Here is a 26,134-nt window from a genome sequence, read left to right on the forward strand (position 1 = left end):
CACCGTTGCCCTGTTCTGCTGCTCTCCTGAGCAGGATGTTTGTGCTCTCCCCCACATCCGCGCCGGAGGAGCTGCCTCTCCCCGTTGAGACTCCTGGACTAAGGCTTTGCTGTGCCTTCCCCTCCTAACCCCCGGCTCTGCCTCAAACAATGCCAGCTCTCCGCTGTGCTCCCGCTTTCCACCTTCCGACGTGCGCTTTGTTAGCAGGAGCGCCGCTTTTCCCTCTCCGCCTTTGTGTTCCCCTGATACGCGTGCCCCAGGAGGGCAGGGGAGCGCTCGGTGGCGTGGGGGCTCCTCTGAGGCAGCCTCCGCCGCCACGTCCCTTTCTTTCCATCTCAGCAGGGCGACCTAGGAAACTCTGACCGAGGAGCAGATGATCTGTAGCGTTAGCAGCACACCCAAACTAACCTCTGCGCTTTTTTTCATTTGTTCTCGTAGGTTTTGAAAAGGAAGTTACGGTCTATATATAGCTAGTAGGAAAATCTTGCCTCACAGCAAATTGAAGACGTGTTTTACCTGAGGTGTTGCATGCAAACAGTTGCATTTTAAACACGGGCCTTTCTAAAGCCAAGTGGTAGAGAGAAGGATTTTCACTGTTATGTTTCAAAGTGAACATTTCTGGTCCCTTCCAACTGTACCAATACAATATATTCCTGACACAGATGCCTGTTTCTTTTTCCAGTCCCTGGGCATGTGGTTTTATCGTAGCTCTGTGCTTCCTTAGTGGAATTAAAGAGTAGGGTTTAGTAGCTCTGAGGCAGGAAATCCTGTATTTTCACAGCTCTAAGGATTTCATACTGTTTGATCTCAATAATACCTTAACTCCTGCAGCAAACGGGCCTGAGGGACCACTTCAAATGATTACAAGACAAAAAGCCTGGGTAAGTTTGGGTTACTTCTGGTAAAACAAACATGGGAGAGAAAGGAGGTGGAGGGAAAGACGGCCGTAGCTCTGAGTCTTTACGGAGCAACGAACTTCTTTTTATACAGTTGAACTCCACGGGCCACATACTCGGGCAGAAAGGTCTGGCAAATACCCGATTTGTGGCAGCCACGCTACCACCCTGATTACTTTTGAAGAGTTTGATGATTGATTTTGTTTCCTACTGTACTTTTAGTCCAATTCAGTAAGGGTTTTTATTAGCTGTTGTGGCCATACTTGCTTTTCTCCATCTGTTTTGCTGGCGAGGCTGCTTTCACAGAACCGTAGTCCAGCCCAGGTTGGCAGGGACCTCGAAAGATCGTCTGGTCCAGCCCTTCGTGGGAAAGGGAGCCGAGATGAGGTGTAGTCCCCACCACTGAAAGCAGGCCAACAGGAACTGCAGATGGCTAAAGAGCTGCTGCTGACAGGAGAGCAGGAAGGAGTTCAAGGCCAGAGCTCCTGGAAATGGAAATGCTCTCAGAGGAAGAGGTCACAAGATCCTCTTTTCCCTTCATCTAAAACCAAAATGTAAAACCCAACGCTTCGATATTTTGGTTTCAGCTGTCGTCGTAAGCAGCAACCGGTGGTGCAGTCTGCAGATTTTATTCTCAGGAGACTCCACGTTGCTTCCGAGTTGCCTTTCTTCGGTTTCTCCTTCTGTGGAGATATAGCCAGAGATCGGGTAACTACCATTTCTTTTTGCAGAGCATATGTTGGCTATAGTCAACAGGGATAATATTTCTATGTTCCAAGACAAGGGTGGTTTCTGTGGTAAAGCGAAGTCTATGAATAGAAGTCAGTGTCTGGACGCATGCTTAAAATTGGTTCTTGGTGAGACACTTTGAAATCACGGGCCACGGAAGTTTTTAGTTCTGTCCAGTATAAAACAATACGGATCAGGCTCCCCACTGACGGGAATCTTCCCGCGTGCTGTGCCGGGCTTTGGTTACACGCTGCGATCACCGACACCTTACCGCGTTGTTGTTGCTGCTACAGTTCGTGCAAAATCGCTTACTCTCCGCGTAGCGCTCAGCTGCCGCGCCTTTTCCTTGTTCTTGAAGGGCTTGGGGAAGCAGCCGGTTGCGGCCACGAAGGCAAGGCGGCGGCGCGGCCGGGGGAAAGAGCAGGGCGCGGGGCTCCCGCCAGGTGGCGGTCGGTGGCCACCAAAGGCTGCGGTCGGTGGCAACCAAAGGCTGCAGCCAGCGGCCGCCCCGCCTCGGCCCGCCCCCGCCGCTGGCATCGTTTCACGACGCCAGAAGGCGAACAAGCTGAAAAGCAATCATCATTTGAAACAGTTTTAAATTGTTGGGGCACAAACTAGTTGCTGACAGACACTGGAGAAGAATTTCCTTAGATTTACCACTCTATATCTATAAAACTTGTCCTCTAGTGGAGAGTATTCACTATACAACCTCTCATTCTTTAACCGGACTGTGTAACTGCTTACCTCCGAATTCAGACTGAAGAACTCCTTACTTGGAAAAATTAAAATATTTCATCTTATTTCATACACTTAGCTTTTTCCCTGGAATGTAAATAATTTTATAAGGAAACGCCATTATTCAACGGGTTCTCAGCTGTAGGGTGTTTTACGGATGTCCCGTGCTGTGCCGAAAGGGGCGATGCTACGGGCTCCCGCACGCCCGTCCGTCTGTAGGCTTCACGGCTGACTGGCGGCGCTGCTGCCGGGAAGGGAGGGAAAGAGGAGGCTGGGGGTGCCAGGGCTCTCCTTTCAGCAGGAGCACCTGCGTTGCGCACCAGGCCACGGGCTGACTCCTCACTGGTGTCGCCTGCTCCAGCTCTAGGACGGTCTCTGTATTACACAGAGGTATTCAGCTTTCCACATCACCTCCCTGGGGCTGGCGTTACGCTAGCAGTAATGCTGGCAGTGCTTATACTGCAGCTCAGCACTCCTATCCTATTAACGTGAACGTTGCGCCCATTCATTTTCCTTTCTGCATCACTCACGGGAGTGGAAAACTCGTGCTAAGCCACACTGCCTGGAGTTTGATTTCAGCAGCAGTCATGTGTTGAGTAGGCAGACTGCAAGAACAAACATTTGCATTGCAGGAGAGAGGAAAGTTTTAACACTACTTTCAGAAGTAGCATCACAGAGTTTTGCTCCTGCTTGGCTATCTTCCTACAGAGAAGCAGCTTCCTTCGGATCTGGTGTTTTGTTTATGCAGCTGTATATGAAGGGACAGTTCAGTCTTAAAAACAGAAGGCAGAGCTTGCAGTTCCCCTACCTCCCCCCTGCCCTCGGAAAAATCCTGACTCTTCAGCAGAGGTAGCCAGGCTAAAAATTGCTTCCTTCTCCTATAGCTGCTGTTTGCAGAGAGAGCTGAAATGTCTGTCTGTAGCTAACAGCCCTTGGCTACCATCCCTGGCAGCGACATGAGATAGGTGCTTAAACAATTTTAGTTCCTTCTTGTGAGCACAAAGCATTCTTTGCTTTACTTACATGCATAGAAACGCTACGCTCCACTGCCTCGTTACCTGTAGCAGCCAGCCAGGCAGGTGACGGTGGAGAACGTCATTTGCCCTTTTGCGGGAGCAGCGAGCTGGGGCTGACCTGGACCCAGGTTACCTCATCGCAGCTGTTCTGCGGGGCCAGGTGCTAAACTGCTCCAACTGAAAAATAACTTTTTTTCCCCAGCAAGATTAGTTTCCTGCTACAGTTCAGCACAGTAAGTTAGGACCTCCTCTAATGAACTTGTCTTACCTTTGTTTCCATAGGCTTTTTCTAGCCTCCAGTCCCTACTCTCCTTCAAGCAAGCACAGGAGACACCAGGTATACAGAGGTAAGGGGAGAATTTGCACAGCAGTAAGGTGTTCTGGCCACAATTCCACGTCTATTCTGGAAGAAAAATGTACCCTTAGATAGCAAGCTTACCTTGTAACAAACAGCACAAGAGTAACTTAAAAGGGGGTAGCTTGCAACACTTCATACTTTTCATTAATCAGTAACAGCTAAAGTTAACTAACTTAACACACTGCAACACCCCCCTGGGGAAAGCCTGGCTTCAGGTAAGCTGTGGGGGAGGGCAGGAGCTGGGTGAGGAGGGCCGCACCGCCCTCCGCAGAGGCCAAAACCCTGCATGGGTACGCACAGCTCTCGCGGCGCGGTGCGTTCAGCTCCGGGTAGCCGGTCCCCCAGCAAACGCGTGGTGCTGCTTCCTCTGACGCTGCAGCGCTCTGTAGGTGTTCGAAGCCAGCTACCAGCCAAGTCACTTCACACATAGGCAAGGCCCTCTGAATTCATCCCAGCTTTCCCGTATTTGCTGGATGATGAACACAGAAGTTCAACTGTATGTGTGTACTAACGCTGTTAGTATAAAACTTGATTTGTTTTTTTATAGTCTGCAACATTTGTAGAGATTTAACACACGTTTAGTGTCAAAACACCTTGGTTTTTATTTTCATATCCTTTTTGAATCAGGTTAAGCTGTAAACAATTTCTTTTTCAATCAAATACTGCCAGCTAGAATTACTTCCATTCGTGCATCACTGAAAACAAAAAGGGTATTTTTCCTTACGTATAGATTTTTCTTTTTTAAACAATGTCACTTTATACAGAAACCAATCGCTAGATTTGATGCACCCTGATTAGTTATGTAAACAGATAACCCAAAAAAACTCGTCAGCAGAACTAATAAGTTGGTTCCTTCATAGAATGGAAATTAAAATCTCCCCTGCCTTGAGGTTAACACGGTCAGGAGTATAGAGCGTGGCACATAAATCCATCTAGGAGGTGTATAAATTGCACTGTATCTGAATTAACAAAGTTATGCATAATGAAATGCACAGTTTAAATTCATGCTAGAAAGCATTTTTCAATATGAAGTGGCAGCCGACTGGCAACCATAACAGTTAGGTTCTGCACCATCATTTATGGCATTATAGATAACTATTACCTATAGCATACTTTAAAACCCTGAAGGATTGTGTTACTTGAGACATTCTCCAGGCAGTCATTTGGTTTGAAACATTGGGAGAAAGACTAAAGAGTTTGCCATCCTATACCGATTATGGTACCTTTAACTTTTATGAAGTAGATCAGATATCATATGTATTTCACAGTAACAATGTTGCTTTAATGCCTTTTCTCCAACAGTAGGATTGTGTTAAGATGTTTCTGCCCTCAGATCACCATTGTCCCGGTGATTTTTCCCTTTTCTTAAGTTTGGGTAACTACATTGAGCACTTTTCCTGGGTTTTAACTATTCATAAGTCCTTTCAGTATATCTTCGGAGAGTTCCAGCAGAGGGAGTTCAGGGGACGGGATGTCCAGGGGGGGAAGGTTGGGTATTGGAATGTCCTTTGCCTTCCCAGCAGTTGTTGCAAACTTCTGCCAAGTTGCAGCTGAAGAAGTGTCTGAGTGTTGCTGCAGACCCCACAACTCTGACTTCTCAACAAAGTCAGCATCTACATCCAACTCCTTGTCTACTGGAGATTTTTGGAGTCTAGCTCTTTCTGCTTTTAACTGCTTATTCTCTCTCCTCAATCTCTCATTTTCAGCTACAAGAAATTCTACGTGCCGTTTCAAATCTGCAATTTTGGTTGCCTGCTCTTCTATTATTGTTTTGTCATCTTTTGGAGCTTTACTCCCAATACATGCTTCTACCGGCTCCTTTTTTTTCTGAAGCAGAAATAACAGTGTATCCGGGTCCCTGTCAAAGACACCCTGAATATCCTGTGGATGTTTCTCTGTGGAAGGGCTGTATTTCTGAGTAACAGGAACCAGTAAGTTTTGATCGTCAGAGTCTTCAGCAGATGGCTTATAAGAAGTCTGAAGATGTGCAGCTATTTCCTTCTCAGCATTCTGCTGGGCTTTCAGCTTTTCCTCCCTCTTTGCCCTTTTCCACCTCTCCTGGATGAGCAGTAACTGTTTCATGTGACTATCCCTTTGTAATTCCAGTGATAGCTGAGCCTGAGTGAGAACAAGATTAAACAATTTAATTGGTGATCCCTAATCCCACCTGAATATTCAGGCAAGTAAAGTTGCACGCATGTAAATATTTACATAAACAGCATCACGGCATGCCCGAGGGAGGGGGAGGAGCTTTCGTTATTCAGATACTAAATCCAACAAGAAGCGATCTCTGCTTGTACAATGCAACAGATTCAGATACGTCACCCAAATCTAGCATAACTACTAGTATTGTGAAGGACTGAGTTACCATTAGGTCTTTCAGGTTGGTTGGTTGGTTTTTGTTTTTAAGTCGCTGACCAGGCTGTGATAATACCTCTGAACGGAGGCACTAACAGTTTAACTGACCTACGGCCAGCACCAAGAAGGAAGACATTCACTTGGGACGCACAGCCACGCTTTAGCTAAGTAATACAAACTATTTGTATGCTTCTGTGATGGTATCTGCGTAGACATATGAATAACACCCAACACTAAGCAGAAAAGTGTTCCAAGGCCAGACACGGTCCCAAATGATTCAGCCATATTTAATGAAGGGGGTGGTGGCATTGTGGTTAATAACTCACAGGAACCACCTGGGTAAGAAGCTACCATTTGTCTACCAGAATGACCCTTTGGAGGAAAGACAGATATCTGATCTCCAAGGGTTATTTGCTTTGATAATATTGGCTAAACTCAAAGCCTGCTGCTATAAAAGTGCTGAGCAGACTACCACATTCACAGATAGATTTGTGCAGTAAATAAGGAAAGGTGTAGGGCTGTTGTTCTGGAGGTCCCCCAGTCAGGATTAATAAAACCAAAATTACAGATGAGATGCTCAGCTTTGCGTCTCAGCAAAACAGCCTAAGTGCCTCACAGCAAAAGTTAAATATGAAACTAGTTTTATCACCTACTTGAAGATGCCTTGCAGACTAGAAACCATTGTTGGAGAACCCTTGGATGGCTTAGTAGTTCTCTTGTCCCTGCTCCACGTAGACTTGGAAAAACTCTCAAGGAAGACTAGCATCACTGCACTCCTAAAACCCCTGGTGCAGTTGCCATGGGTTCAGAAAACTATGCAGAGGCTGACGCCCAAGAGGGGTATGAGCAGTCAGGGCACAATATGACACACGGGCACACAAGAGAGCTATGGCCGATTCTGGCATCTGCTGCACTTTGGTCTCACCTGCTCTGACTGGGTCAGCTTCATAGCGTCTGTAAGGTATGCTGCAGAAAAGAAAATTGATAAACACTTAGGACAGGGTTACAAAACCCGAATGTTTCCATAAAAGCTAAGAAAAGGCTTCAGACCTTCCATGTTCTGAATTCCCACATAAAAGCAGCAGTCCAGAGGGAACGTATTTACCAAGTTACAGTGGCTGGAAACACCTGCTGTTTTTCAAAAGTCTGAAAAAAATTACTGTAAGATCATGCAATACATGTTACACCCTTGCCATGGCATCCTGTTGGCTCGGGTTGTTCCAATTTGTTTTTAAGAGGAGGACAGCAGCCATTTCCAGAAAGTCCCAGAACAATTTTCCCGTGAAGGGAAGAAACACAGCTAAGGACCAGACTTTCAACATACGAGCATTTTAAGACAAAATGTGGTAAGTAAAATCCTCTTGCCCATGGCACACCAGTATTATGAAGTCATGCTTTTTTAATTATATTCTTGATGAAGAGGTATAGTCCGTAGTTCCCCACTTTTTTCATCAACTTCCCCTCCAACCAGAAAAGGTGCTGGCTTACAGTCAGAGCAGCACTTCAGACTGAGCATATCTTGCTAGTGCTGAAAATGACAAGATGTAAGAAATTCTTAGCTAAATTCGCAAGTTTGTAAGATAATGGCATAGAAACATCAGATGAAGAAAAGCAATAAACATTCAGTGGATTTCTGGGTTTTGTCTTAGTGTACGATGTGAAGGAAACCAAAAAGAAAAGTCTGCATATTAGAATGTAAGTGCTCTCCCTCGTTGCTCTGAGTATTTATAAATACCAGAGAGACTATCAATTTCTCATTTTATGGGGTTTTCTAGAATGCCTGGGTATCTAGGTTACGATGTTCAGAGTAGCCACTTATTTTGTCTCCACATAAGCTCTGTCACTGGAAACGTCCTACTTGTTGCATCAATTAAGACCTCTTTCTTCTTCTGCCAAGCAGTCGCCGCACTGTCAGGCAGCTGATGGATTCCAACACAAGTAATTAAGCGTGACTAGTTAAATGGACAGGTAAACACACAAAGTCTCACTTTGGAGAGGCTGTCAACTGCAGTGTCGAAGCCTGCGATGAAATCTGCTGTTTTGCTTGAGTTCTGGGAAAGCTGAGCTCATCACCTGCTCTTAGCTGTCTTGATTCAGACATTAGGGAAGGGAAGTAAGTACACTTTGGTACGCAAACGTTTGTCTTAAGTATTTCCTCTATCAACAGAGAAAGCAGGTGACTTCAGCTATGAAAGCAGTGAAGAAAATACAAAGCATAAAGTGAAACTGGCTTACAGCAGGTCCCCAACTGCAGTTTGTGCATGACACAAGGTGTTGGCTTCATCTTGAGTCAAGAACTGCCTTCACAGTGATAACCACCCCCAATCAAAACAACTTCGGAAACGTCTGGCTTTAGCTGCTCATATTAGAGAAAAAGTTTCCAAAAGAGTACTTGATCTGGACTGAAAAACAGATTCACATTTTAAGAATAAAAAGAATATTTTGCAAGTAATTAAATATTCTACTGACATGAAGCATGCAAATCTAGAAACTGATTTTAAGAGCTGGAACGTGAGAAATACCTACTCACCAGCAGCTTTTTTGTGACAAGAAATTGCTTCTTCATATTTCCCTGCTGCCAACAAACGGTCTGCTTTTCTGCTCTGCTGGTGAGCCTTAAAATAAAAAGAGCGTTACATCAATGAGGGTTAACCGACGAATAGTTATACCTGTTTTTTTTTAAAATCAGTACATCTAAGAAACTCAGTTCTCAGGCTTTGAGGCTCTTACTCCCTTCCAAACTTTATAATTTTATTTCTTTTTTAGTACTACCTTACAACAATCGGTACTGTACAGGTAAGAACTGAAGTTTGTTAATGCGGCAAAGATGGTGTGTACACAACAAAATCCTTCTGAAGCTGTTCCTCAGAAAGTACACGTTCTCCTTTATAGGCAGGCATTCACTGTAGTCGTGTAAAAAGACCAGTAAGGCCATAAGAAGCTATGAGAAGCTGTAACTATTTAGGATCAATTACCTGGCAGAATGCAAGTTATTTGAATTATGTTACAGATTACAGCTGGTTTGACGTTTTCTGCTGCCCCATGCTCAAGAGGCCTTGCCTCTTGGCTGAAGAAATTGCCAAAGATGTTGGGTTTTTTGTTTGCAGCTTACATCCATTCACGGAAGCAGCACAGCCATAGTTAAAGATATCAAAGTCACGTTGTTGCTGTACAACAGTTAAGTCTATACTAGCATTTGTAAACCACTAAGGCAGACTAAGGATGTTGCTGAAAGCAAGCAATTGATGCAAGTATTTGCATACGCTCAGTAAGAAACAGTATTGCATAACCAGCACTGCAACACTGATGAAAGCAAGTCTTTTTGTCATCACTACAAGACAAGAATTTTACGGTCCTTCCTCCAAGACAAGCTATGTAATATGAAAGGCTACAAGCACTAACGGGCAAGACTGCCAGTAACACAGACCATTCATGACTGCTTTACTACATGTTGAGTTTGAAGTAAACAGACATCAAGTACTGGGCACTGACTCTGTGAAACAATACAAGACACTTAGGAATCTGAAGAAAGTGTTTGCCTGTTTCTCTGTCTTTTAAGATTACTGTTTCTCAAGAGAGCCTTTACCAAATCCATACTGACTGAACCTGTAGGGGAAACAAGAGTTGAAAGCCTGTAATCTGCCTCTGTAATTCTGTCTCTGACCCATGCAAAATTCTCTGTTCCCTCCCTTCACCCAAATAAAGGCATAAAACATATCAGACTTCAGATATTTGGTGAATATAAGTTACTGACTCACTTTAAGCATGTTCCAGGATCAACATAAAAATGAGAGCATTTGTCCCTATCCTAAGATGTTAGAACAGCTGGTTCCCTCTGGGCCTCATGGAATTATACTCTTCTCTCTCTCCTGCAGTCTTGGAAGAAGCATCGAAGGTCAGATAATCCAAACAGGATGGTAACATGATTCTATCAGGACTAACGTGATACTTACTTATACTAACATCCATTTTAAAAATAAGTTTCAAAATGCAGATCAATTTCTTAGTCATCTTTGTCCTCCAAATTGACATATCGCCTACAGTGTTACAGCAAGGTCAATTTTCTACCAGAATTTTAGCAGCCCTGACACCACAGAAGAGAATGACTTCTACAGAAAACACTCTTTCGGGCAACAGCTGCTCTTAGCAGTTATATCACTGCATTTAGACATTTGGCTTTTCTACAACTGATTTCATATGCTAATATGGAATGTTATAAAAAAAAACCAAAAAACCAAACCACACAAAAGCCCCTTCTTGATTCTTCACAACAAATATTTCAGTTGTATTCTTCTTCCTCATGTTCATTCAATCCTTACAGCATTGTCAGCATTCCCTGTTTCTTCTGCCCTGAGGTTAAATAATCTCAGAAGAGGAAGTGTTTTTCTATTGGAAAATCATCTATTTTATGGCCTTTTTCTATGGACTCCTACAAATGACATGCTCGAAAGATAAACTTATTTCCCACGGGAATGAACAAACGTATCAGCTCATATAGAGCCACCTCCTCGGTTATTCATGGCAGCTCATCCAGTTACAAATTAGCTATGTCATGGACATAAAAACACCTGAGCTAGCTCCATGCAAAACAATTTTTCAATAAATTAGTATTGATACAGCTGCTTCTGCAAACTGCATGGGCATGTCTAAAAAAACAGGGAAAGAGGAAACAGGGTAGCTAGAGACAGAAGAGCTAAGAAAGCAATTCAACAAGCTAGGGTCCTGGTTCCATTTATTAGTTTCTACATATAACAATTTGAGTCTGATTGCTTTCAAAGGTTCATATGTTTTAAACTACTGGAGCATGATCTTACTCAAATCACTTGAGCACATGCAGAACATTTTGAGGACGGTCAGTTGTTATTTGATTGAGCAATTCAATTATTTCCATTCTCAATTAACTCCCAGTGAAGCTGAAGGGAGTCTGAAGAAGTTGGGCTAGACCATGAATAAAACTAGGAAAAAAAACAGTCCAGAGATGCTAGCAAAAAGAAAAGCTAGGATTCTCTGATTACAAGGTCAAAATGCCTTTCTTGCTGTTACATCAAAACATATAGATGTCAGGCTCTCTTACTTTGATGCGGAACAGCAGACTTCCCCAGTGGAAACAAGAGGAACCGCAGCAGAGAAAAAAAAAAATCAGTGTTCCAGCACAGCCTTGGTGAGAAAGCTAGGTGTTTTGCAGTCAGTCATGGGGGAGGAATTCCTCATTTTACATGTTTTCCTGCCAGCTTGACAAGGAAATATTTACTCATTTATTCCACCCTGTGAGTGTTTGTTCCAATTAGTTGATTGTGCAAGGACCAAGGAATTTCTCCCATTTTCATGGTACATTATTCACCACCAGCAGTTTGAAGAAAGTAGTGGTGCTGTTTCCTAGCAGCAAGTGAGGAAGCTGCAACAGCAGTACTTGGATGCTTAACAGCCACGTATCATGGATAAGCGTCTACATCTTGTCTAGTCTGCTGGTTTATTCTTAGCGCTCAGTTACACTTAGCCACACAGCGTCCAACCATTGTTAGCAAATCTATTTTGAACTCAGAGTGGCCTGTATCACATTATAAACCTGGCAATGGAAGAATTGGTCCTATAAAGTGAAAAAAATGGCTCTCAAGTTTATCCCTGGTCTGATGTCATGCTAGAGGAAGGTGTTTACACCAACAATTCTGGAGCTGCTATGCTGGTTCCCAACAGATTCAAGCAGGACTGCTTTGACTTTGGTCCTGATGCTGTGGTGATTACAGAAACAGCTGCTGCGTAACTGCAGTGGGTTTATATATCTGATTTCTCTTTCTCCTTCCAGTTGCAGTGCTGGAAATAAATGTAGGATGTGGTGTAAGAATAATTATAATTTATTAACAAGCTATGGAATTGAAGGGCAGAAGCAGTTTGACAACTACTTCCAGATGTCCCTCCCAATCCAGACGAGCAGGAATTCCCAGTAGGCAAATGGACAGGTGTAACAACTTGACTCTCGTAAGAGGAAGCAGGTGTGAGGGAACAATGACCAAGCTAAAAAGCTTCCTCACGTTGCTCTAACATATTTGGTTCTTAAGGGATTCATGCATGCCTTATTGCGTCACTTGAACCACTCTGGATCAACTATAGGAGCAGGTAAGCTAGACAGCTTTCCTCAAATTTTCCAACTGTAGCTGAGATGTTAAGGAATGATACTCACATTCGTAAGTTTGTCCTGCTATTCCAAAGAAATGTTTCTATTTGATTCTCCACCCAACTAACCTAAACCATTGACTATATAATCTCTAAGCAACAGAATAAAAAAACAATCAAACAACTCTCTAAAACAGCAATGCAAGTCTCCTCTTTGCCTAGAACTTTCTTTAGCAGCCCAAAAATTAACACTCAACTTTTTTTTTTTCCCAAATATAAACTAGATAATGATGTGACTGCAGGCCATGAGCAAGAAAGCCATAAGGCCCACTTGCCAGATTTCTTACCACTCCCTCAAACTAAAATATAAAAATGCTCATTTTCTTTCTAGAGATCATGCACCATTACAACTTAAAAGGATTACCACCATATGATCCTAGCTTAGGTTGGGGGGTGGAAAGCTGCTGCTTTTCCCATGTGATTCCAGTTGATGACTAGCTATTCTAGAAAGAAGAGTAACAGGAAAAAACCTGCTCAATCCTACAATATTTTTAAAAGGCAGATGTAGTGCTACGCATTTTCAGACAGGGTAAGTCTACTACCCTCTCCTAAGAGCAGTAATTTGCAACAGTTCTGTAGCTGAGGTAGATAGTCTTGTGTATGTTTTGTTTTTCTTTGTTCCCCTAATGGGAACAGCTCTTCACTGGACAAAGCCTTGCACAAGATGTTAAGCTTACAGCCTTCTTTGTTTACTGTAAGGGACTCTCTAGAAAGTGATATATTTTAATATGATTATGAAGCATAAACTACATTGCCTTACTTACTAATAAAGTTACAAATGAAGGCAGGGAAACCCAGCTGCTAAAATGATGGGGCCTGAGGAAAGCTAGCTGCCAAAGAAGGTCTGTCTAATATAACAGTTTGTAACTATTTTAAGTGCAACCACTGTTTGCTGCTAACATCATCCATTTTATGCTATGGACTGAGGATACCAGTTATCTTTGCCAGAAAGGATCAATACCTATCCTCTCTTACTGCTAAAAGCAAAGATGAAGGTATTTTTTTGAGAGATGAGGGATCTGTTTGAGGATTTGTTTCCCTAAGGATGCAGGGCTGTTCTTCTAAGCATGTATATGGGAGAAAGGAAGAGTCAGAAAGTGCACGTTGCATTGCTTCCACATTGCACAAGAGTGCTAAGTGTCTTCCACCTGGACGTTTACAGCAGCAGGCCACAAAGGGTGGGATGAGGTGGTGCACCCCACCCCACAAGCACTCTGTCAGTGCTACACACACAGAAGTCTCTTTCAAACCCATTCTTACCAGGAAATAGCGAACTTAGAAAGGTGTGAATGCGTATGTCTGCATATCCATTGAAAAATGGAATTAAGAGAGAATCCAAGTAGAAAACTTGACCTGACAGGTCCAAGAATAAACTATGTATGGCCATCCATTTTTTAAAAAATTTAAAAAAAAAAAGTGCAATCATGATGAATAAAGCTCAGAGTGACTATGGAAAATGCTTGTATTTACAGGCAGTTACACTAGAAGTGAAAATAATAGAGAGTTGTACTGTAACTTATGCTAAATAATGGGACTATATTTGCCACTAAGCCTAAATAAATGGTAATATGTGTAGCTTTATCAACAGAAGCAAGCCCCCTTAAAAATACTCCTCGTATTCTGTAGAGAAAGATAGAGTTGACTGAAGGAGAAACAAAAAATGGCAGAACCCATTGTGGCTGCACAACCAATACCACTACCCACATGTTAGCTCAATTTTCTGTCTTTGAAAGCCTGTACTTAGCAAGGTTGACAGAACAATGACTCAACTGTAAATTACATGTTAGTGTGACTATAGAGCAAAATAAGTATGTGAAACTCTCATTGAGAATGTATTCTCAATATTAACAGACTCCTCACTCACTTTGTATTGAGCTGTAAAGATGTTGAAGTTCAACTTGCTTATAAGCAATAGTATTAGAATTTAAATAGGTGGGCAGACAAGCAACCAGTTGTTTAGCCAACCAACATTAATTCAATGAATAGCTCTAATTGACTACGTGTGTGTTCCCAACCTACTCCAAATTTAAGATAAAATGGTTAGTCTGAGTTCCTCACCATGCAAATGCAATTAAGAGATCTGGAATGAAACCAACTCACATTCATACTGCTCAGGTTAAGTGGAGCCTTCAAAACCCCATACAGGCATAGCTGCAGCTCTTTCCCGGATCACCTGCAACTTCATTAAAGGTGTGGTATCCCTTTACCTAATGCATAGTCAAATCAACCTCATTCTCTTCCTTTTCTTCCATTTAGTATGATAAAAGCACTAAATGCTTCAACTTGCTTGTCAGAGCCATTTTGTATACCTACAGTTCTCAGCTGCTTTGGTAATGCTTTTCTTCTGCCCCTATATAGTGCTGCAGCTGGTACTACACAAGTCTTCCTAACTGGAGGTTATAAGCTAAATGAGAACAGTCCCACTGCCCTGATAATAAACAAAAACAATCTGAGCTCCTATATGTAGCCCTAAACCACATGGCTCAAGCTGTTACAGCAACGGAGCTACCCCTCAGTAGGGACAACTGAATAATCGCAACAAATGGTCCAGTAAACAAACCATTCCAGGAGCAATAGTTTCAAACAAGTGGGGCAGAAAGGCTTCAGCCATGACTTCAGTCTGCCACCTCCCCAGGCTTCTATGGAACAGCTTCGTTTGGGTCTTTAAACTGTTAGGCACGCTTACTCAGAGCTGAACTGCACAGCTTGATGATATGCGTGTAATGCCAGTGCGACGCAGCAGAAAGGCACTGCTGGTAGGTACCAAAACAGCATAGACACCAGTGAGGAAATGATGCTTCTGTCAACCACCTGTAGCTTAGCTAATTATGTTTTTGACTGGGAGCTACTACAAGTTGTTATATGCGCAACCTGGAACAGTTGTGTGTTGTGCTTTAGTAGTAGTTATATGACTGCATACAACATTGTTGAGCTTTTCCAAGGAGGCTATTACCAATCTGGCTGTTCAGCTGAGTATCTGATGCATCACCTCAGCACCTCCAGTCACTTTACTCAGACAGATATGCTGCTGCCTCTGCGGGTTCACACCTTATGTTTCCCTTAGCTGAAATGAATAGCCCCATACAGATCATGTTGTTACCAGGAAAACCAGGACAAGGCTTTCACCACTGTGGTAAAACCAGACTTTGTGTTAGACATGTCTATATAATGATACTTCCACTTTTATTACCTAAAAGCTTGCTTTCTCTAGTTTGAGTTCAGAATTGAGTGCATCTGCCTCTTTTTTTTCATTTTAGATTGGAAGAGCAAGTATAGCAGCTTTCAGGTTAAGCTCTATAAAAAAACCAAACAAACAACAAACAAAACAAAGAAAACAAACTCGATTCAGTGGATGTTTCTGTAGATTAACATCATATTCCTGTTTTTCCAATCAAAATAAAAGGTGCAGGCTGGCATTAAGTCTCAAACACGTTGGCCCATGTGGCTTAAATCCTTTGGCCTCTGGTAAACTTTCATAGATGCTTTCTGTTTTCTCCTCGTACTCTTCCATATTGCATATTTATTCTGCTTGTTATTTTGCCCTCATGTGAATGTAGTGTTCACCTCACTTCTAAACCATTTCTTAAAGTAGACTGTTGATTGGCTTGCACTGGAATGGTTGCTACCAATGTCTTACAGCATGAATATTAAAAGTTTCCATTATATGAGATTCTTGCAATATACATTTTGTTGCTATTCTCACTCCAGCCACTGGTCCGTGCTTTCTGTTTTTCATCAAAACAACAACTGTTCAAGCTGGATCCCTTACACTTCAAGAAACTTATAGGCAATAGATATTCACCAGATTTTTGGATTGTATCTTATTATAAATGATACAAAGTGCTACTACCTTGTAGGAAGAATACAAGGTAGAGGTGGTGCGGCTCCTTAGCATATATCCTACAGGAAGATACTGAGGCATTAAAGTAGAATCTGCAGCGTTAACTTCATTTTTTTTTTTTTTTTGTTACAGGAGGTCTTTTCTTATGAGACTTCATGCTTTTGCAGTAAAAGTTTTAATTTTTTAAAGAACGTTGTCTAGTTTATGGCACTAGATTATGTGTGAAACAAGTATTCAGCAGGACTAGACAGCCGCTATATGGTTGCTTGCAGGTGCAGGGACTGCACTTAGTCCATACCAGTTTTAAGTTCCACAGCACAACCTAAATATTTTATTTGTAGGGTTGAAGAACTGCCTTCGTTATTAGTAAAAGCATAAGGATCAGGGCTTTAACCCATTCTTTCAAGATTAGATGATGTTTCTCATCTGCAAAGCACACAATAGACTAAGGGGGAGGAGGGATGGAGGGAAAAGGGCAAGAGGAAGAGAAAAAATGAGTGGTCAAGTATCAGAGCTGGCCCAAAACACTTTCCCATGGCTCTAACAACTCAGTTGACGGCAACAGATTTTGGAAAAGTTGTTTCAATTTATTCCTAAATGAAGTATCACTGGATACAACGAATACCTCAAGAACAGCTCAGTGAAAAAAATCAAATCAGCAGTTAGTATTGTAGCACAAGGCCTAGAAGGGTTAAAAGAAGGAAAGATGGGGTTAGACTCGGCATGATTATTTGTTAAGCATGCAACGATGGCACAGAAGGTATACAAAAAGATAAGAATAACTTTAAAAGGGAAAGAAAAAAATGGGGTCTGAAGAACTAAAGCCCAAATTCTAAAAAGATAGGTCCATTTCTCATTGAAGTCATTCGACCTGAAGGTCAACGACTAAAACTTCCATTAAACAAAAAACACTGTAGTTACAGATTTATTTTTTTTTTAAACAGATCTGGAAAGCAAATCAGTTTTTGTCTAGTGCCATCTACAGAAGTAAATCAGTGAATTAGGGAAAATAAAATATAATTAAACTTAAGAAAAAGAAATATCATTGATAGTTTAGGGCATTAAGACCCAGACGCATAAAGATAAAATATTATTTTGACAGAAATGTATCTTTCAGAAGGTAGAAAAAGACTGTAATTGCAGTCAGCCGAATACAAGCAGCTATGGCATGCCACCCATAATTAGGAAGGCTAAGCAAGTAGTCAAATATATAAACAATAACTGAACCTGAAAGCCACCAATACAAGTGATTAAGTGTACCTGGTGTGCTACATGTTGACAGAGAAATGGAGACATTAGGATACTGCAAAACTACGAAGAATTTTTTTTTTTTTTCCAGATCAGCTCCCCAGGATAGTATCCGTGGACAGTACCTGTGCTTTCCAGTAACTAAGACTAGATGCTCAAATACACAACTAATGAACAAGTTTTACGGGACAAAGCAACATCCAAGAACTATAGCAAATTCAAATGAAAAGCCTTAACTAAAGAAAAATCAATTTCACAAAAATTAGTAAGCCATGGTATATTGAAAGAAGGAAAATGTCTTGTACTTAAGTCATTGATAGCAGATAAATAAGCCTAATGATTAGTGTATCTAAAACCACTTTGTAGTTTAGGGGGTTTTTTGTTTGGTTGGATTTTTTTTCCTCTATGACGGTTTGGCATCTTTGGAAAAAGTTGTGCTTTTTCAATCCGCAGGAACTAGGCTTAGGTAAGAGAAGAGATTTATAGGAGAAGCAAGTGAAATACATGACACTGGATAGTATCAAAAACTTAAATGAACATTCTTATATTGGAGGTTGGCACTTTCCCTAAATGTTGTTGCAAACCTCAAACTCAGCTGCAGAGAAGGACTATGAATAGGAGAGCTTTGCAAAATTCTAGTTACTCCTGTTCATGTCCTTGTAAAAATGTAGGCATGCTCTAACCATGGTACTGTGCCCATTCAGACTCCTGTCATGGTATAGTTTTCATGGTGCTTGACACAACCTGAAAAGACAGGTCATTTTTCTATATAAGATGATCCATGAATATATTGTGCAGCAGTTCCAAGAAATTTTTTGTATTTGAGGGTACTCTTTAAAAGGGAGAAGAACATATGCACAGGCAACTTCATAATTTTCTGTACAAAACTATATAAAGCAACTTTTTTCCTGTATCATCCGTTATGCAGAAGTGTCTTGATCTTATTGTTAGCATGGTGCTAGACAGGTGCAGTAACTGCACACCCTATTGTGGTCAGAGGATCATCAACCAGGCTTTAGTCATACTCTTGTCACTCCTAACAATCCTTACTAAGTGCTCTCAGTAAGAAACACTAATTAGTGATATATGCACTGCCACAAAGTTGCTACTTTCAGCCATTTACTAGTGAATATTTAATTATCATTTTCTCCTTAGAAGCTCATGCACTAGATCTACTTTTAAAAAGGTTTTTATAGTGCCTGTGAAATAGCTATAGTTCATCCCTCCTGCATTACCATGCTGCAAGTTTGTCTGACTTTAAACCCATCATATCAACAAGGTACAAGAGCTTTCTACTTCCATATTTCAATCAGGCCTCTGGTATAGAGAGTAATAAGTCTGAGACAGCATGATGCAGACATACCCAGAGTGGTTCTGCACCATCAGTTCAGATCTAAATAGACCATCTTCCTGCTACACTGTCAGCCCTAGTTCCATGGGCGGCCTGCAATGCCAATTTTACGAGCCCTTCTGAAACTAGAGAGAGCAATCCAGAAATACCTGACTGACTCTGTATGGAGCAAGCAAGGATTTGTCAGGGCTGACACCAAGCTGGAGCAAATAAGCTCTGATTAAATACTAAACTGACACAAGTCTCTGAGGTTTGCATGGCAATGTCTAAACAATTTCTGGATCAAACTCATTCCTGGAAGCGCTGCAGCTGTATTCCTGGTGTGCTGCTCCTGGCTAATTGGGACTGCTAGCTAGCTTTCTAAGGGAATGCTCTGTGCATCACCACATCCGAGGCACAGTCAAGATACAGCTTTGATAAAGTCCACAAGGCAGCAGAGAATTAACTGTTCCTGACCCTAGATCTTGTCTATGTGACAGAAACCTACCCATTTAGGCTGTTTAAAATCTGATTAGCTTTTGTGAAGAAGCATTTTTCAGACATCTGTGTTTCAGTTAAAGTTCCTTAGAGATTTAGTTTAAGCAGAGTAATTACTGATTTAAGATTTTAAGGCATTTCGCCTTCTGAAATTAAAAGAAGCATCTAGTCAGTAGCGGGCCCTGATCAGTCTCTAAAACTCTTTAAACTCACATAGATATGGTCTGTGTCATCTAGACGTTTCCTTCCAAACTTCCCCTGTGTTTGCAACTTGGGCCAAACTTAACACCACCACCCCCCATCTAAACATGCCGCTACACGGCCCCCTGAGTTGCTTCCTCTCTGGCGGTGCTCCCAGCTGCTGCCGGGCACGGAGCAGCCCGGCTCCCGCCGTGTGCCGCCCCAGCCCGGGCCCTGCGGTGCGGCAGCTCCCTCCCGTACAGCAGCGGGGCAGCGCTGCGCGGCCTGGCCATCGCTTCCCCCGCCTCTCAGCCACCGGACCGGGTTGCGGCGAGCCCAGCCCCTCGCCTAAAAGCCGCCTCAAGTCCGGGACTCGGCTCCGCTCCCCTCCGGCCAGGCCAGGGCCCGGTGCCGCCGCGGCAGGGCCTGGCACAAGCCCTGAACAGGTGCTGGGGGGGGGGGGGGGGGGGCGGACGGACGGACACGACACACGGGACGGAGAGGGCCCTATTTACTGTTCAAGTAGCGCTCCTCCGCCCGGTTACCCACCGGTGAGAAGGGAGGGGCGTCACCCCCTCCCCGCCGCGGGCGCTGGCCGCCGCCTGAGGGCCGAGAGCGGCGGCAGGACCGGCTGACGGGACGCCCCCCGCCCTGCCCCCCGCGGCCGCGCGCTCACCAGGTTGAGGGGCCCCTCCATCACTTCCATGGACGGCGGGGGCTGCGGGCACATGGGCGCGGAGGCGGCCTGCTACGCCGCTCCCGGTGCCGGTGCCGCCGCCGCTCCTCCCGCGTCCCCGCCCCGGCGGGTTGTAAACACGGCGGTCGCTTCCGCCCGGCCCGTACCGGGCGGCGCCTCGCGAGAGCCTCCCGGTCGCGCGAGACTCGGGCAGCGTCGCCGGGGCAACGGGCGCCGCTCCTGGCCCCGCCCCGCCCCTCCAACCGCCGTCCTCGCGCCGCCCCAACGGCCGTTCTTCCCGCCCGCGGCCGCGCGTGCCGGCGGCGCCTCTCCCGCTCCCCTTCCGAGGGGGAAAAGCGCCCGGCGCGGCCGCGAAGCGCGGCGGTAAAAGCGCCCCTCGCCGCAGGGCAGCGAGGCCGGGGCCGGTATCAGAGAGGTCAGGCAGGCGAGCCACAGCCGCGAGTGGCAGCGAGAAGCGCCCTTCCCTTGCGACGGTGCAAAACCATCTCCTGCCCTGGAGAGCGTAGTTCTGCCCGGAGGTGCGTTATCCAGTCCAAGCAAAGGTGATGGGGCCCGGGCTGTTGTTTCAGCCCTGGGCACAAAGCTAGTCAGGATGGCGGCCGGTTCAGCTCTCTCCATGCGGGGGAGAAGAAACAGCTGTTGTTCTTCGTGGCTCTTCATTGCAGGAATTGCAGTATATGGAAACAGGTGACAATGACAATGATACCAAAATTGCCGTATCACCATGTGTGTGCTAACAAGATAGTAGTATTAATGATTCAAAATAAACTTTCTTGAGAAAGATTGACTGAGCAGGGCACTGAACAGCAAATAAGCTGACCAGCTAACTTACTGACCGTCATGATCATCCTTATCCATACGACGTTGTGTTTTGTGAAGACTATGGAGAAGAAAACTGTCATAAAAGGATTGCGCATAACTTTCTTCGGTGGAAGTAAGGATGGCATGAGTTCACAGGAACATGGCAGTAATAGACTGAAAGGGGAACGAGGGCAAGAAAAAAAGGGGAGAGAGAAGAAGATAGAACGTAGGGGGGAAGATGAGACACCTAGAAAACAAGAAGTCAAAAAGCTAATTACCAGCAAGTAAAGAAAGTCTGGGATTCCCCTTATACCCTTTGTAGGTGTGATCCTCAGACATGAGTGGCGTCTGTGGGTCTCTGAGGGAGCCTACATGGCCTGATATGCCGTAGCTCTCAGCTATCTCTGCTATGGGGACTAGCTTTGCAACACAGGAGTGCTGGGGGGAGTTTTCCTTCCAACATATGTGGTTAGACAAGATAGTCTCTTCAGGCAAGGAGCTTCCAAAAGACACTTTGCTAGTTCCTGTTTTCATTTGCAAGAATTTATCTATCACTTGGTTTAATTGTATATCACCAAGTCAGATCCTATGCAGTGCACAGTGGTTTTGATCTAGAGCCCGCTGATGGAATAGTAGATAGGTGAAGTTGTCCTGTATCAGTCATTGAAGGGATAGGTCAGCCAGGGTGAAGAAGAAAGGCTACTTGGTGCTTCACTGCCAGTACTTACACTCGGACATATGAGATGATAAAATGTAATTGTTTTGTTGTACCGAACTGTTGTGTTTGCCTTCCTCTTAGCTCATGAACACACACTTATGAAGAGGTAACATTTATCTCTCAGCTGTAGGAGGATAGCTCCCATCTTGACCATCCCACTTAGTCACTGTTCATAATGACAAGCCATTCTCTAACCCTTAGCCCCGTGCTGCCTGGCCTTTTTATCTCTCTTGCTGGTAGTGCTACAATACGAAAAAGTCTCCCAAAGGTCTTTACATCTGAGCACAAAACTTGGTTGTTCAATTATTAATGAAGTTATACTGAGTTGATGTGTCACAATTTACTGATTCTCTTGCATCTGTACGTGAGATCTCACACACTTAGCTTGTTGATTGTCCTTTTCCATACTGCATTAATCCAGAGGCAAATTTTGATGATCTTGCTAAATACTATGTAGGATGAGATTTTAGATACCCTGGCAGTTAAATTGCATGCTGTCAAGCTGCTATTTCTAGCCACTTTACTAACTCTTTTTTTCATCTTTGGTGACTGAACTAGAGATTTTATTTATTTAAACTATATTGCTGATCTGTTTGTGTATAATTTTTAATTTTGCATAAAATGTTTGACTTGTGACAGGTAGCTGCATAGCTGGTTTTTACTATGTGCTTATCAGTTCTCCATAAATCATACCAATTTGCTAAAAGAGATCATTAGAACAAACACTTTCTTAGAAATAAAACAAACTAGTTCTGAAAAATGTTTTCCATTACTCCTGCTGCTGGCTCAGGAAAGACAATTTCATTTATTGGCTTTTAAGAGACAGTCAATGTTCATTTCAGGACACATTGTCTTTAGCGGAAAAAGGAGTAAGATGCTGGGCCAATTTACCGCTTGTGGAATGGGAGCTGAAGGAGCGAGGAATATTGTATCAACCAAATAAAGGTTTTAGGAGCCATGTTGCTGAGGCAAGCCAATGTGTTACAGCGTGCCCGTTGTTCATGTAACCATCAGCAGTCATTACTCTTCCTCCAGCAAGGCTGGCAGTGGCTGTAAGCCCCTCTGGGGACCTGGCCATGCCTCTTCTCATCCAGGGACTGCTAGCAGATGCTTAAATGGGGCATTTTCCTTGACTCGTGCGTCAATGTTTTGTTTCCTATATCTAAATCTGATCAAAATCTGAAGACAAATAAAAAGAAATCTGACAAGATTATGTCTTAAAATCTCATATTTTAAAAACTGCTAGTGATATGCAGGATTTGCTTCAGAACCATCAATGTTGCCATTTGCAATGCTGTATTCAACTTATTTAGGTTCTAGTGTGATTTTTTTTCCCCTGGTGGGTAGGTAGTACTTTTTTGCTTTGGCAAAATGAAAATATCATTGTGCCCTGGTCCTTCAAGATGCATCATGTTGGCAATTCCTGAAGTGGCTGTGGAAAGCAAGTAAAACCTGTAATATTATCTGTGTAACATTAGTTGCAATGTGATGTAGTGATGTTATTGCTAGTTCAAAATCTAAATTTGTATGGAAGTCCTGCTATACTCAGAGAATGGTCTTGGGAGACTGTGGATTTTTGTCCAAAATTCCAAGATCCTGGAGTGCTGAATGTCACATATTCATTCCAGATGGCGTGCTAACCTCCATTGCACTGGACTGAAAATGGCTACCATTTTCCACCAGTGTCTACAGAGTTGTTCTAAGAGATTTAAAGTTGCCCTCCAGAGAAAACAGAACCATAGTAAATAGTCTACTACGTTATCTGTAAACTCATCAATGAAAACAGGATGATTATTTCTTTTCATTACCATCCTTTCTGTGTTTTACATGTTTTGCTCCTCCCTAGGGGCTGCATGGGAATAGCATGTTGACTGTATAAGTATAAATTAAATGTTTGTCTAAAAGAAGAACGATTAAAATGTAATTCTGGGCAGGATGTGCCTGTCAGCAGGAAGCTTCCTAAAATACCCTGTGTTTTAAGAGTGGAATTTTGGAGTAGGAGGGAAGTGTAGAATTGCTATTTACCTGTCTGATGCTGCTTTTGACACACATGATGAGCCAGCTTCATTTGACTGTCACCTCCTTAGGAGGCAGAATTCCTCAGCCCACACTTTGCTTAGCATTGACTACTTCTTTATTTACTCTTTGTGCCTTTGCATTTTATCTGGACTGTGCATTTTCAGTTAAGCTCCAGTTAAAGACAGGCTTCTCAGTCATGGCATTGTAGGAGGGCCCACAGAGCCTCCCACACAGTGCCTTCCTCAAAGAAAGATGGGGATGTCTGTTTCTTTGAAGAAGCACTTTTTAAACAAAAGGGATTCCCCTATGCCTCTGACAATTTATTTCCCACCACACATGTACAGAGCCATCGGACTGATGGGCCTCCCTTCATTTGTCAGATTTTTCAGAATAACTGGATTTCAGCATCTCCCCCTAGATGTGCCGTGTCTCTTTGGGTTGCCTCTGGGGAATGCCTGAGAGGAGCTGTGGGCAAGGCAGTGCATGAAGGAGGGCTTTGACAACTGGGGCTGAAGGAACCTCATTCAGAGAGCTGGGAGGTTCAGGACAGTGAAATCTTGGAGAAGGTGTAAACTAAATGAAAACCTTTTCCTGTTGCCTTTCCCCCTTCTTTTGTGTCTATTTGGATTTTGGCTTCTCAAGGTTCTCTGTGACTTTTTCCCTTATAATTACATGTGGTCAGCAATCAGAACCAGAACCTCAAAGAACGAGTCATTAAAATGGGCAGAAAACTTGCAATTGGAATGCCTTGGCATGAGAATTTTGTTTCTGAAAGGGCTTCAGCACAGCTTAGAAATCGGCAACCACAGTTTGGCACTTCCCTTAGCTACCAGAGCAACTGATAGAATTAGAAACCAGTCAGATTTGCGGGGAAGAAAGAACTGGTGAGTTAAAAAACAAGAACACAACCAAGACCATGTCTGAATAAATTTCCAGTCATCTGTACATAGACCATTTATTGAGAAAGATAAGAAAAGAAAACCTAAATTTTCATAATCCTGATTACATGCAGAGGATTGACCCAGATGCATGATTTTAGCTGTATTTATTATATTTAAACACAATGTATGCCTTCACATGTGTTTACTGAAAAGAGGAACCACAACCATTTAAATTAAATGTGTTTTTAAATATTCCTGTTTAAAAAAGAAACTATTGGATTCCTGCATACTAAGAAGTAATGTATATGACTGTGGTGCTCTAGAATTAATTAGGTCTCTTATTTTAGTTTTAGAATCAAGAAGATATTTTCTCATTGCTTGCAGAATAAAATAGCTAAATCCTCTGCTTAGATCTGAAAGTCGTTTCGCCCACAGCAATCAAACTAATATTTTCTTTATAGCTCATTCGCTCTGTAAGCTTTCTGCTGATTTCATTAGGCTTTAGATCAGGTTCCAAGTAACTAATTATATTTATAGTGTGATTTCTTTGCTTAGTACAACTAATTTAGGTAAAGGAGTTGGTGGGAATGGTGAAAGGCTAAGTAGTATTCCTTTGCATTACTTTGTCCAGGTGCAAGATACCAGGAAACCTCTGTTTGTCTTTGTCTTTGTAAGCTCTCAGTATTAAGCTGAGCAGAAACTTTCCTATTTTCAGTATTTTGTGAGAGCATAATGATGAACAGTTGATATACTGACTTTTTCTTTTGTATTGACTAGGGCTGATGTATTTCTGACAGCAAAATGGGGGGCAGAAGGAGCTGGCCATTTGAAAGTGGTGATGAGGAATCAGACTTGGATATGCAAGGATGTCCCTGTTTTTCACGCATGCTCCATCGCCCTAAGTTTCTTCCTAACATTTCTTAATACATATTCTCTCCTACAGCTCTACTGTAAAGCCACCACCCTCCCTTTCATCACTTTCCCACCCTTGCCACAAATCCCCTCTCACCTATAACCCACAGGCCTGCCCTTATTTCCCCAACTCTGAACTGCTGCTCCACTCATGCTCATCTTTGAAAGGGCCAGTGCTGCATCATTGCTTCTGTTACTGTCTTCCTAAATTCTGCCACAGGCAGCTGAATAATGCTTCTCTCAGCTGGCCCTATCCACAAAAATAAAGAACCTTCAGCTTTGGTTTCTGGGGATTTAAAAAGCTTGAACAAAGGTAGGTTTGTTTAGCAGCTTTACTTTGCTAAACAATATGAAGGTTCTATTCTTGCATCACTAGCACTAATTCCTTTCTCTTTTTCTAAACTGGCTCTCTAACTCTGCAGCTGTGTTCCTCAATCTGGACGGAAAATTTTTCCCTTCCTTGCCCATACAAATTACTTCTTTTTTGAAATCCAATGAACATCACCTGTCCTGTGTGCTCAGTCAGAAATTTTCTGGTTTGTTTTGTTTTTCCTCTCTCAGACTGAAATGCAAAGAAATAGGCCCATTTCAAGTTGACTTTCTGACCAGAGGTCTGATATTTGACACAACCCTGTAGACTACAAGGCTATGTTGGGTCTTTAAAACCTGGACTTGGATTTTAACAGAGGATTCCTGTGGAAGCCAGCAGTTTTTTGGAGGCCTGAGCCATAACATCACGCTCTGTG

The 26,134-nt window shown here is 43.1% G+C and overlaps 1 protein-coding gene across 8 annotated transcripts; it reads right to left on the reverse strand.

Annotated features, from left to right (window-relative positions):
• Nucleotides 1-1,530: 1,530 nt before the first annotated feature.
• Nucleotides 1,531-20,210, reverse strand: NRBF2 (nuclear receptor binding factor 2). 8 transcript variants are annotated; one of them, XR_015707084.1, is made up of 7 exons: nt 20,037-20,210; nt 8,623-8,707; nt 7,018-7,058; nt 4,958-5,852; nt 4,033-4,203; nt 3,384-3,779; nt 1,531-2,190 (listed from the first exon to the last, which is right to left on the reverse strand). XR_015707084.1 is itself a non-coding variant. In XM_087768113.1 (4 exons), the coding sequence occupies exons 1-4, from the start codon at nt 20,088-20,090 to the stop codon at nt 5,139-5,141; spliced, it is 894 nt and encodes a 297-aa protein (XP_087624239.1). In that variant the 5' UTR covers nt 20,091-20,210; the 3' UTR covers nt 4,276-5,138. The 8 variants fall into 8 exon arrangements, 1 of the variants encoding a protein (XP_087624239.1); XR_015707082.1 differs by lacking the exon at nt 1,531-2,190 and having other exon boundaries at nt 3,418-3,564; nt 3,645-3,779; XR_015707086.1 differs by lacking the exon at nt 1,531-2,190 and adding an exon at nt 8,328-8,494 and having other exon boundaries at nt 3,645-3,779; nt 19,910-20,042.
• Nucleotides 20,211-26,134: the final 5,924 nt, after the last annotated feature.

Source organism: Nipponia nippon, unplaced genomic scaffold, assembly GCF_047370975.1.
Source record: "Nipponia nippon isolate SJK-2023a ecotype South Korea unplaced genomic scaffold, ASM4737097v1 scaffold_3, whole genome shotgun sequence".
NCBI classification, from domain to species: Eukaryota; Metazoa; Chordata; class Aves; order Pelecaniformes; family Threskiornithidae; genus Nipponia; species Nipponia nippon.